Raw genomic sequence first — 12,668 nt, 5'->3', positions numbered from 1 at the left:
ATATATTTTATAATATATATTTTTTATTTTTATAAATTGTCAAATGTTGTTGAACTTGGAGGAGTACGTGCTTAGCATTTCTTCACTAAACGAAACTCAAACAATATATTTACGAACTTTAATTAATTTTGTTATTTCAAAAACAAGCTACAAAAATGAGTGGTCGTTGGTACAAATAAGTCAAACTGAACTTGATTCGCTTTTTACGACACATTTTAAACTAGTTTGAAATGCAGTAGACATTCCATAACTGATCATTAAAACAGAAATATTTTTGAGATGCTGATAAGCTTTATATATGTAGTTTTCATTAAAATCCATAAATATATTGTAATACAATTTCAAACTAGTTGCATATTACATACTTGTTTGGACATTTGCCATAGTATAATATAATGACTAAAAATATATATTAATTTGTGCAATCTTAAACTGCACTTCCAATATAGTTCGTCGTCCTATGTTCTTTTTAGGATTGTTTCACTGTCTCAAAGTTTTCCGTTTCAGTTGCCTTTGCATATTTTCTCACAGTTCCCGCGGTGCAGAAAAAAAATGTGAAAATTTCTTGCAAATACCTGCACATACATAGTTTTTTACCCGTTGCTGTTGCTGTTGCCTTTTTGCAAAATTTGTATCGAGTTACTTTGGTCGCTGCTCTCATTTGCATGCTGCGATATTGTTGTTGCTGCTCTGGTTGCTGTTTTCTCACTGATTATTTCTTGTGTCGCTGCCGCTTGGCGTTGCTGCAACTAAATTGGCCTTAATTGGTTGCCTTTTTGTTGCCAATTTTGTTGTTAGCCCGCTTCAGTTGGGTTGCAGTTGCTGTGACCATATTTCTGTTGTCTTGTTGGCCCGTTGCACAGTTGTTGCTCTCTTATCGGTCGTTGCCGGCCGGCTGGCTGGAAGCACTTTGGCCACTTGTGGCATGCAGCCGAGCTTAATTTTTTATTTGCCGCTGCCGCCGTCTTGTTGCGCTGCCCTTTTTGGACGGGTCTAATTGCTGCGGCATTGGCTTCGTTGGAGGAAAGAGGAAACCTCTGGAAAATCCCATAGCAATGTCAGGAGTTGATGTGAAAATGTATCTTAAAGATTTCATTAAATTGGTATTGCATTGGTTATAAATTATTAAAAGAACACCTAAACAAATAAAAAGTAACATAACTCATTAGACACAATTCTAGATTAAAGGAAGATTAGGATGAGTCTAGTAGGCAATATCTATATTTTCACACATTTTTGCAGCCCCTTATAATAAATATTATTGATTTAAGAAATAATACTATGTATGGAAGGATGGTTTCTGAACTTTTGTAGGAGCTAATGTTTTTATTTATTTTTTAATTAGATTTCGATATGGCTTAAAGCTTCCCGTGGCGAGAGCATTAACCGTTCGACGTGTTATATGGCCAATGTGTTATTTCCCAATTTTATTTGTTTTGCCTGTCTGCTCGCGTTTTTTTGTAGTTTTTTAGCTGCTTGCATTTTTAATGCGCTTGCACGGCTTATTTGATTTAATTAGCGAGGTAGTCGGGCAGCAGCCGGTGAGCTGGGTTTTCATTATTGTTTGCAAATTGTGGGAAAAAATGAACGGATTCCCCGCCACTTCCACTCCAGCCCCATGGAGTTTTATATAGTTTTATAGTCGCAAAGTTTTTTGGCGGCGATTATGCAATCGCAGGTCTGGAACTAGCCAATAAATCAAAATGCCATTCTCAAGACTCTGGTGGCTGCTGCAAGTGCCACATGCGGCATTAAAAACAGCAACAACAACAATGAGCTGCAGCCCAGTATTCAGAGCATGTCAATGTGGGCCTCCGGTAATGTTAGCCCAACTCCCCTGTTTCCGCCACGGCTGCCCTCTTAAAAAACCTACACATTTTTTAAAAGCACTTAGAGAAATAAAATATACGGTTTTGGGAATAGCAGTTCAAACGTTAGCACTAATTGGATCTAAGATTTCTTATTAATTTTATATATAAAAGTATATTATAAAAGTTGTGTCATAAACCAAAACGCTAATAATTATGCTACAGTTATGAGACTATTAAAAACACATATCTTTATAATTATTTAATCTCTTATCTTTTAGTAATATTATGACACTTTTGTTATAAAATATGGATAAAATAAAAGAGATATATTATATATTTATTTCTGTGTACGACATTTACCGTTTCGGCAAGGTCTGCCGGCCAGCTGCCAGTTGGTCTCGATCTCCCAGATTCTTGCCACTTGCTACTTGCCACGACGAATCCGAACCGGAGTGCGGGTATGGGGTGAAATAGGGGGTATCGGTATGTGCCACATGTGCCACCCATTGCACAATCGCAGAATGTGCGGCTGTCCTGCCGTCCCGCTGTCAATAAGCCAACAAAAGCTAGTTTATTGAGTCGTCCGAGTTGTCGCCGGTTCTCGGCTCTGCACTCAGTTAACCCAACCTGTCATGCCCACGCGTCGAGGCCAAGTGGCCCGGGCCCAAAATGCATCCGAGTGGCCACTCATACTACTCGGTTTGTCATACTATACCCATGCCTATTTAATGTGGAAGTGGTGCATGTGGGCACTCGAAGGGAAAGTGTTCGCCAAGGTGTTAGATACATACAAAAAAGGTATCAGTTAACCACTTTGAGTCACGCCAATTGTTCTGAAAGTTCTGCAAGTCCTTCAAATTTACTAAAGTTAAGCCAATCATTTTGTTGACTTAATAAAGACTAATGTTCATTTGAGTCAAAGTTGGCATTCTTTTTTGCGAATTACTTTTGGCCTTGTTGGCTCTGCTCAAATCGTGAGCTAAAATCTTAGTTTAAAACATGATTAGTATAAAATTGATATGATAAATTATCATAAAAAAATATATTTAGCCAATAATTTATTTTAAGAATAGAAAAATATATTATTCAAGCCCATCTATATGTTTGTCTTTGGTAAACAAAAACAGCTTTAAAGAAATAAATGGAACCGCACTTATTATAATACAAATGGTTAAAAAAGCAAGAGGTTAACTTGTTCATTCATCTTCAATGCACCATGATATCTATTTGTTTTAAAAAGTTTATTATATTGTTAAGCAGTTTTTCTGACATTTTGAATCTCTCCTGCTACTTCTCATGGGTAATTCCATGGTCGAGCAAAGATTTCCCATAATTTGCGCCGACGTTTTGCCAGCGATTTGTTGATTAAGTGTAGATTTGAATTCGAGTTCTGGGCGGAAAGTGTGGGGGGTCGGTCGGAGCAGATGGGGGGCAACAACCCATGGGCTGATGACCCAGTTGGTCAGTACACCAATACCACTTAAAAGTACCAGCCTCGAATTCAGATGCGCTTTTAGAAGCCTCCTACATGGAAGTTTCCAACTCGAGTTGCGCCTGATCGACTGACCCACAAAAAGCCTTTGGGCGGTGCAAGGGAGGGGGGAAAATGGACTTAAATATAGCTATCAGGCTTTAAGTGGCAGCCACTGCCGCCTGAGCAAATTTATTGATTCTCATTGAGCAGCTTTCTATACTTTCCCGCTCGCACTGGCAGGGGAAAATCGCCAGCGATTTGTTTATTGCGGAAGAAGTGAAAAGTGCGCGGTCTTAAAGCTCGTGCAAATTAATTTGTCTTAGTCATTTCAAAGGCATCTCGCGGATGCGTATCTTGCGGTTTTTGTGGTCACTGGGATATTTACATTTCGTACGAGTACGAATACCATATCGATTGGTCTGGCTAGATATCCGATGATGAGTGGGCTCAAAGAGCGCTCTTTTTCTCTCCTTTTGGCCACAAAGTGCGTTTTAATTAACCCACGAGGCGACCTGGCCAATTACTTTCTGCCTGCTTCTGCTTTTTTCTGTTTGCTTCGAGGATTCGCAATGACTTTCACTTTCTCGCCCGGCGTGGTGCGGCATCGTTGGGGTTAGGGGAATCGGAGGGTTAATGAGGATGCCACATTGCTGCACATTTCGTGCCGCTTCATTGTGATTATCTTGTTGAAGAGATTCAAACTGTGGCAGCCGCTTTCATGTAATTTATTTGTTTATTGTTTTGGCCAGGGCCAGGCCAGAAACACACACATTGCCGCACTGTGTGTGCCACACATTGCACATCGGTCGAATCATCCGACAATACATTATCTACTATACACCATACACCCACTCCAGGAGGCAACCAACATAAACCATCAACTTTAAATGGGCGGCTGCGTGATTCATGAGGAATAGATCCTAACCTGTTTATTAAATGGACTGGTTTAAATTGTCTGGTAAATTAGGCCTGATATCCGATATAACGTCTTGAAAGTTCTATATACCAACTTCTAGGACTATGTGTTTTAAGAAAGAGTTCATCATAATACTGTATATTAATAAATTCCTATTAATAAAAATACATAAAATTGTACTGTGCCTTAAAGTTTTATTTCCCATTTCTTTACTTCCCTTACATTTGTTTCTAATATAATTTCGATGTCAAGATCGATCCTTCAATACCATATTGTTTGCTACATTCAGATCTGGCTGAGATCTCGTGATCACGAGGCCATCTTCAGGAAAGTACAAATGTCCGTTGCTGCTACACTTGCACTTGCCATTTGCTACTTGTGCCGCTGCTCTTGTTGTTGCTGCCTGGTTGTTTACCCATCGTCTTGTTTTGTGGGGAATCGCTCACAGTTGTCCGTCCGTCCAATGCGGCGTCCGTCCGCCAGTCCGCCCATCAGTTCGCTTGGTCCGCTGCTTGTCCACTTGTCGCTCCGTTAGCTCGTTAGAGACAAAGATGAACAAGTTTTTCCCCAACTGGCACTCTAGACTTATTTCTTCATGAAGCCAGGAAGCCAGCGATTTCTCATCTTTGTTGCTCTTGTTGCTAATGTTGCTGTTGATGTTGATGTTGCAGTTAGTGCTTTCCCTTGATTCAGAGCCACCCGCAACCTCTGGCCCCGTGGAAAACCACACAGCACTCATGCGAGGCGGCTTAATTAGCTCCATGGGCTTTTCTGGCCTCCCTGGCATCTGTGCCTTGGCATCTTCGCTCGGATCGGAATTGTTTCGCTTTCGTTCTCACATCCCGCCTCGCAAATGCTGTTTTCCGAGTGAGTGAGCTTTTCCAACTGGCGTTTTTCGCACACCAATTTCTCACTTGATCAAAAGAAAGTTCCTAGCGATTGGGTCCTCAAATTTTCACTCAGCACGAGAGGTAACGAAAAAGACACAAACGAGACGGAGTGAAAGAGCTAAGTGCATTTCCTGGAAATAACGTTTCCTCTGCCGCAGCCAGCAGAAAAGCCAGTTCAGTTTTCCACACTTTTCCGCACTTTGGCGGCTCTCAACTTGTTTTGGGATTCGGCGACTCTGGTTTGGGATAGAAGCTCAATGATTCTTTGTTTTCGGTCGGTGGAACCTTTGAGGATTGGATGGTTAGCCTCGGCATGGCGAGTTCGTGCCTTTCAATTACATATAGTATATATTAAACATTTTTTCTTTGTTTACAATTTTTATAAAAACTGGTTTAGACATTTTGGAGAGGTTGGTGTTAGTACTTCGAATTTGGTTAGTCTAAATGATATCTACTCAAAAGAATGACAGTAAATGAAAATGAAACTGTTGTAGTGCATTGCAGTCCGAACATATTGAAAAATCTAGAGGAACAAATTTTACAAATAAAAATTACATTTATTGCGATCGTAAAATTAGGTTTTTTTTTACATTTTATGGCTGACTATGTGGGTTCATGTCTTCATTAAGCTCTTCAATCTATAAAAAATAAATTCCCATTTACTAAACCTCTTAACTTCTCTACAAGTAACTGGAACGATGTTTGCTGTGTTATGTGAGCTTAAAATGGATCAAATTTCCTTAACTGAATAAAAAGCATCCGATTCCCATACATATTAGATTAATATTATATATTAAATAAGAAAAATCTCTGGCCTGCAAATCGAATTCCCCGTGAAGACGTCTTCTGTTTGAATGCGTTTCCTCTCCACTTGGCTGCATCTTCCAGCTTCCAACCATCCCCAGTTGAGTCATGCGATCCGTCAGAGAAACACAAGAACGGCCCGGAGAACCCGATCCGCAGAAATGGAGTTGGGTTTTAGATTTGGCCGAGAGAGTCAAGTTGAGTTACGCGGCCACTAACACTAAGTGGAGCCAAACTCGATTTCAGTTGGATTTTTACTCACCCCCTTCGTTCTTCCTCTGCGATTTTCTTCGTTTTCGTTTGTTTTCGGTGCCACATTCCCTGCTCGTTGGCCTTCTCACATGATTAAGCCAGATTGCTTTCAGCTGGCAGCCGGATCGGAGTCTTCTCTTAAAATCTACAAATCTGCAAAGACTCGGCCAGTTTCTGCAGTCTGCAGTTGTTTGCCTATTTATAGTTAGGCGCTGTGGACTTTGAACAGATCTTCGATCCGATGACGCAGCGTCTTTGGTCTTACAGGGGGAAAAAATATCACAAGAATATGTTTAATATTAAAATTCAAAACAATAGATATTTTTTTTAACTATTTTTATATTAGTAAAATACAAAAGATATAAAGATCCCTTTCCTGACAACTCTATACAAAATAATTATATCAAAGATAGTACTCAAAGGTTTTGAAAGTACAAAATATATTTAAATTTCACCATTGTCCATATTCAAAGAGCTAGAATAATTATCAATTGTTTTTCTATAAACATATTAAATCGAAATTCTAGGGTATGCTGACACGCCTAAGCCAATATGAAGAGATGTATTACGTTTATTTAAGTGCTGCGACTTGTGATACGATTTACATCATAGCCATCCAGCGGGGAATATGCTCACATATGTGGTTTCCTCGTGTGGAGTTCAAGTCCCGAGAGGTCGTAGAAATCGCAGAGTCCATTGCGAAATCTTTAGCACACTCGAGATTTGCATTCTTATGGGGAGTAGAGGCATCCGCAGACTTCTTCTGCTGCCCCGAAGACCGTTGCGAAATGCAAATATCAACAAATGAGCAAATCGTTTCGTTATTTGTTTGACAGCAACACAAACGTTGCATCAAAGTGGGTAAACAAAGACCAGATATGCCGATGGAGATGATGAGATGGTGGTTGGAGGTTGGAGGCTGGAGGCTGGAAAGGGAAATGGAAAATGTAGGAGACGATGTTACCTTGGATGCCCCGCCGTTTGCCTGATGAGCGGTTGACCCAGTCGAGTGTTTTGGGCCAGCAAACGCATTCAATCTCAGACTTGGACTCGGACTTGGTTTCAATTGATGCTAATTGCTAATTGCATAATAGCTCATTCTGCTTTGGGCTTCCGCATTGTGCCATCTGCTGGGCGAAATGCAAATCCCTCGCAGATCTTTAATTAAACTCATCACAAACACTTTTACGAGTGCCAAAGGAGGCGTTGGTATTATGAGCGCCGTGGATTACTCATACGCCCCATCGTCCACACCAGGCACGCCCCTCGGCGCGAATCAATGGCAACGCCCCCCGACTTTCGTGGGGCTTTTCCCTGCGTCATGGCTCACATGAGTCGGAAAAACCAGCAAGGAGGCCAACTCAAGTGCAGAGATATTTATGGCCCAGCATTGATTTCAGCCATTCGATTCTGTTGTTAACTGTGTTCTGTGCGAAGTTGAGCTTGATTTAAGATTCGATTGGGCGGGGAAAATGTAATTTAAGGCCACGAAGTTTCCGATTAATCGGAAAATCAGATTAGTACTTTATTACTATTGCAAATAACTATCTTGCATTGTATTTTGTATTATTTATCTCTAAAGTTTAATAAAATAGAATTTATTTTTAAATATGTTATTTAGAATTTTAATTAAAAAACACTTAACAAAAATTTATAAATTTGTAACTTACTATTTTCTATAATCATTTTATTTACGTCTGATGGTTTGGTGGTTTATAAAAATCCAAGGAAGATGCAAATTCAATATTCAAATGTAATTTTGAAAAGTGCACGATGAGTGTACGCTGTCTAGCGTTCCCTTTCCATGGTTTGTTAATTTTCACTTTAAATGAGTGGCAAAAGTCCCTGGCCAAGAGAATCGGAAAACCTTTTCAAGTTCATGGCTAGAAGCGTCGAATAACGAAACACAAACGACGCCCAAAGGCTGCAATTTTCGTGTTAGCCAAATTACTACTATTTGCCACAACGCAAACTAACAAACACACACACATAGATACAAAAGCAGAGGCACACATGCAAAAAACAAACGCATATAGATTTACATAGATACAGCCTTGTCTGTCTGGCTTTTCGCCTTGGCTCTAAATTTTTTGGCCCTGCAAACGTGGCTGAATGACTTAATGTCCTTTTTGGCAGCCACACCCCAAAAATCTCACCCCGCAAACCGAGTGCAGTTGTTGTCTAGACTGCGGCAAACGAACTTTATTCGCTTTTCCACCATTTTCGTCCATTCTCATTAGTATATTTCTCATTTATTTCACTATTTTCGGCGAAAAGTGAGTTTTAGCAGGTGGTTTTGCTTTGGTTTAGACCAGAAGCTTAAGGACCTTCCCCCAATTCTATTTATAATGCCGCGACATTTTGCACTCTATGGCTATGGCTTCGCGTTTGCGTGACTCTACGTCTTTGCAACAGGAAAAATATAAAAAAAAAGGAAAAAATTAGCCGAATGATAACATTTTTCCTTCGCCTTTATTTCACTTTTAATTCAAAGCTGATTTTGGCATTACCTTGGCGGGTCTCTCTTTGTTTTGGCCAAGCTTATGGAAAATGGCAGTTGGAGGGGTTCAATGGAGTTCAGTTTTGATATTTGCGTGCCTGGCCACAAAAAGTTTTTAATGCTGCACACAACGATGCGCATTGGCGATAAGGCTGCTCTCCCTCTATTCAAAGTAAGCGAAATAAAAAGGGTTTCGCATTGCATAACACCATCAATCTTTTGACCAGGCCAAAAGCAAGGAGGATAGGCTATGCTCTGCCGCAGGCCATATATCATTCACAGTGTCTGCCTGGCTTAACAACATGCAACTCCAAACTGCAAACGGCAAACACAGCAATTAAAGCCAATGAATTGACAAGATTGGCCCAGGCGAAAAATCTGCCAAACAATTGTTATCTGCCAGCGAACAGAGACAATTGCCGCCTTTGTCTTTTGGCCAAATTCAGGGTGAGGCCGCCAGCGAAATGTTGGCCAAATTGTGGGGTACTTTTCTGCAATGATTCGCCAGTATTTTTAAATACTAAAATCACAATTTGCATACTCGTATTACCTTAGAAAAATGAATGTATGGAATAGTTACTCTTGACTGGTTGTACAAAACAATGAGCGATATTTCGGGCAAAGGTTTTCTCCCAACTCCATATATATATGAAATACATATGAAACATCTTGAAAGTGCAAATAAAACAAAATTCGTAAGCCGTATTCGTGCCTTTAGGCCTAAACTAATATTTTAAAATTACGCATAAAATCATATTCGGCTCTCGAAAGCAGTTTCTCTACCTGAACTTTCAATATATTCATCTTTGATTGACGGCACGAGAAGAACAACAAAATATATAAATTATAAATTATGCACAAATTGCAATTAAGGTCAAGTTAGCTTCATCTGATTAAAGTGAAAATCCCCACATTTAATTACAAAAACGGAAACAGATTAATTTCGAGCAATTGAGCCACGTAATTAACCAGCGAGATGATGACGATGCTGTAGATTACGTTTTGCTGCGCCAGCAAATGATTCTCGATTTTGCAACATCCACATCCACAAAGTCTCCGTCTGAGTTGCAAGCTCATGAATTTGCGGTTTGTTTGGGGCCTTGGCCATAACGGTATACACGTAGTAAGTATGAGAGTGCAACACGCTGCGCTTTTGCCCGGCATGCTGTTTTGTATTTGTGAACTCAATGGTTGTGAATGAAATATTCGAATCGGCAGTGGCAAAAGGTTATAAATTCGACATGGTCTGCAGCTGAAGTTCTCGGGCTAAATGCGGTAAATCTTGTGGCACGAATATGAAATCAATTTTACGGATATTGGTATTTCAGATACGAATTTATTTGGGGTTTTAAAGAAATTTATGAATGAAGGATGTTACTTTTGAAAAACAAAATATAAACTGACTAAGAAATTTGAATAACTCAAGCGTTAAAGCAAATGGCTGCCTTAAAAATTAATCAGAATTAATCAGCAGAATTTCCAGTAATTACCACAACCATGCTCGTATATTTAAGCTTCTTGCATGATTTCCATGGAAATGATAGACCAAACAAACACCAATTCATTTTCTAGTATCGCTTGCACTTTTTTCTGGCTTGTTATGCTCACTTTCGCTGGCAAGAAAAACGACCAAAACAAACGAAATAAATAAGGCGGCAATAAAAGCGATAAAATAGAAATAAAATATGTACAAAAAACACAAAAAACGCTTTGGGGGTCCAAGTACTGGACCTCTAGTCGCCCGCCCCGTATAACTCGACCACGCCCACTCGCCGTTTTGGCGATTTGATCAAAATGCGCATAAATTTGTGGCCAGCACTGTTGTGTTTGTACGCCTGTGTGTGTGTGTGTGTGATTTCTGCCAAGTGAGACGTCCGTGGCGCCCACTGTCCATGTGGGTGGCCGACTGTGGAAAATTGGAGAAAAGACCATTTGCATCTTTCTCTCCGGTTTGCAAGTGTGTAGATCTTTTCACACCGTCAAAAATGGGGGGCTTGTATCGCATCTTATATCAGACGCATTTTTGGCAAATATACATTTGTACTATAACACGATATTTAGAATATAAGATATTTAAATTTATAAGTCGATTTTAATTAATCATTAATAAATATCATAAATATCAGGCATATAGCAGATACCAGTAAAAAATGTTGCCCCAAAATCATGCTGAAATTCTATTTTTCCTTTCCTGTGCATCCACGAGTATGCGATTCTTCGTCTTCGAATTCTAAAACACGAAAATTTGCATTTAATTGGGCAAGTTTGCGCGAGTCGAGCAAGGGATATGAGCAAAGTTGAGGTGCAAAAAAGTGTATTTATTCAGCTTTGAAGCGAGTGAGAAGAAAAGTTTTTTCCTTTGAGCCTGGGAAAACGCAGCAGATGAGATTTGGCTGACATCAATCAGCCGGAGATCTTTGCATTTTGTTTGTTTTTCTTTTTTGGGGGCCGGTGTTTGTTTGTTATTTTATCTGCGACACGATGACGTTTTCAAAAGACCAAAAACTAAAAAACTAAAAAATCCGATGAGTGAAAGTACATTTTCGTATGTGGCACTGCAGTTGTTGTCATTTCATTTCATTTCTTTTGGCCGGGCCGTAATGTGTGTAAAGTTTGCAACCGTCGACAGACGACTTCTCATGGCTGTTTGTCTCTTCGGCTTTTGATTGTCTGGCGATAGCCAATAGAGATTTTCATTTGTCAGTCAAAACAGCCACGGCGAAACAAAAGCCGATTCCGAATCCAAAGCTACGATAGACGAAAGACGAGACGCGTCTGTCAATGACACAGAAAGAGAGTTTAAATCTACGAAGACCGCGAGCATGATGTGTACTTGTTGCACTGGGTCTGATTAGACTTTTGTTGATGTTCGAGTATCTGCTTTTCACTTTCCCTCTCGCTGGCGTCTCGTTTCTTCTTCGGTTTCTTCTGCGTCATCGGGAGATTTCCAATTCTCCAATCGCGCGGCACGTGCTCAGCCACTGGGTGAAGACTGTCTGTGGGATTCTTCCAAAAACTGTTGATTAAGGGCTACGATTACGAGATGAGTTTTTTTTGACCGGAAGTGAACTTGCCCTGTGCATCACAACCGCGAAAAGTTTGGGTAAAAAATGTGGATAACTAGCTGACTTCGGGAATTCCAGACTGCAACCTTCTTAGGAATCTAGAGAAGTTCTTAATAATAATGTAATTTGATTTCCCTTAAATAAAGTATGCAAAATAATATCTATGTACGTTTCAGCAAAACTTAACCATAAACGTTATATCATTATATTCTAATTATCAAATTTCTCAAAAATTAAACCATAAAGGTTCAATAGCATGGTTGACTTAAAATGGGTATTTCATATATATTTCTTAATGACAAATATTGAGCACATTCTTCTTCGTTTGAACGAATAAATATTTTAAATTAAATAATTGGTAACCTGATAAATTCGAACCATCTCCGTTTAGCCCTTTGTGACGGAAGAGTTTTCGCTTTTGGCCAGCAGCATTCAAGCTCCGTTGAACAATGACCTCAGTAAATTCGTTTTTAATGATTCCGAAACTTGTCCTTCAAAATTAATTACGCCCTTTACTTTACCAAGAGCGTATATGTACATACATAGTAATATAGTGCAGGTACCTTGCCCAAGTGAACTTTGCTCTGAAGGCATGAACTTTACACTCTGCACATTAATCTCGGCTAGGCTCAGCTGCGCCGACTAATTACGCTGGCAATCTTTTAATTATGGTCCAACGGTTTCGGAAAATGAAACAAGAGCGACCCACAAAAGATTTGTTAGTATTTTCCAGCAGTTTTCTACCACTCATTACCAGCGATTCTTGTCACTAATCACAATGCTGATGGCTGAGGAACCAAATTAAAAAGCGACACGAGTTCTAAAAAAAGGCAGCTAAAAAAACATCAACAAATGTAACTGGGTCAAGTTGTTGTTGCCCGTGCTGCCGTTGAAAAATACAAAATAATTGTGGAAAATCTCAAGATCTTTTTATCTGCGGTTTTATTTTGTTGTCT

The 12,668-nt window shown here is 39.7% G+C and overlaps 3 protein-coding genes across 3 annotated transcripts in view; 1 reads left to right on the top strand and 2 right to left on the bottom strand.

Moving 5' to 3' along the window:
- Positions 1–12,668, top strand: part of LOC6738946 — a 56,109-nt gene that overhangs the window by 1,912 nt on the left and 41,529 nt on the right. The gene's annotated exons all lie outside the window — the stretch shown is intronic.
- Positions 4,376–5,566, bottom strand: LOC27206306. Its single transcript, XM_016171860.2, is given in 2 exon segments — positions 4,376–4,712; positions 4,714–5,566. Coding segments are annotated over 2 exon segments (375 nt in total). The 5' UTR covers positions 4,989–5,566; the 3' UTR covers positions 4,376–4,612.
- On the bottom strand, positions 6,669–7,053 carry LOC27206748. Its single transcript, XM_016182559.3, has one exon. The coding sequence runs from the start codon at positions 6,998–7,000 to the stop codon at positions 6,749–6,751; it is 252 nt and encodes an 83-aa protein (XP_016032777.1). The 5' UTR covers positions 7,001–7,053; the 3' UTR covers positions 6,669–6,748.

Source organism: Drosophila simulans, chromosome 3L (assembly GCF_016746395.2).
Source record: "Drosophila simulans strain w501 chromosome 3L, Prin_Dsim_3.1, whole genome shotgun sequence".
Taxonomy (NCBI): Eukaryota; Metazoa; Arthropoda; class Insecta; order Diptera; family Drosophilidae; genus Drosophila; species Drosophila simulans.
Note: the sequence above shows the minus strand (reverse complement) of the source record. Positions and strands in the feature narration are given on the sequence as shown.

Bases quoted from the DNA above. Each gene is read 5' to 3' on its own strand.
- LOC27206748 (XM_016182559.3), bottom strand. From the start codon at position 7,000: ATGCAACGTTTGTGTTGCTGTCAAACAAATAACGAAACGATTTGCTCA.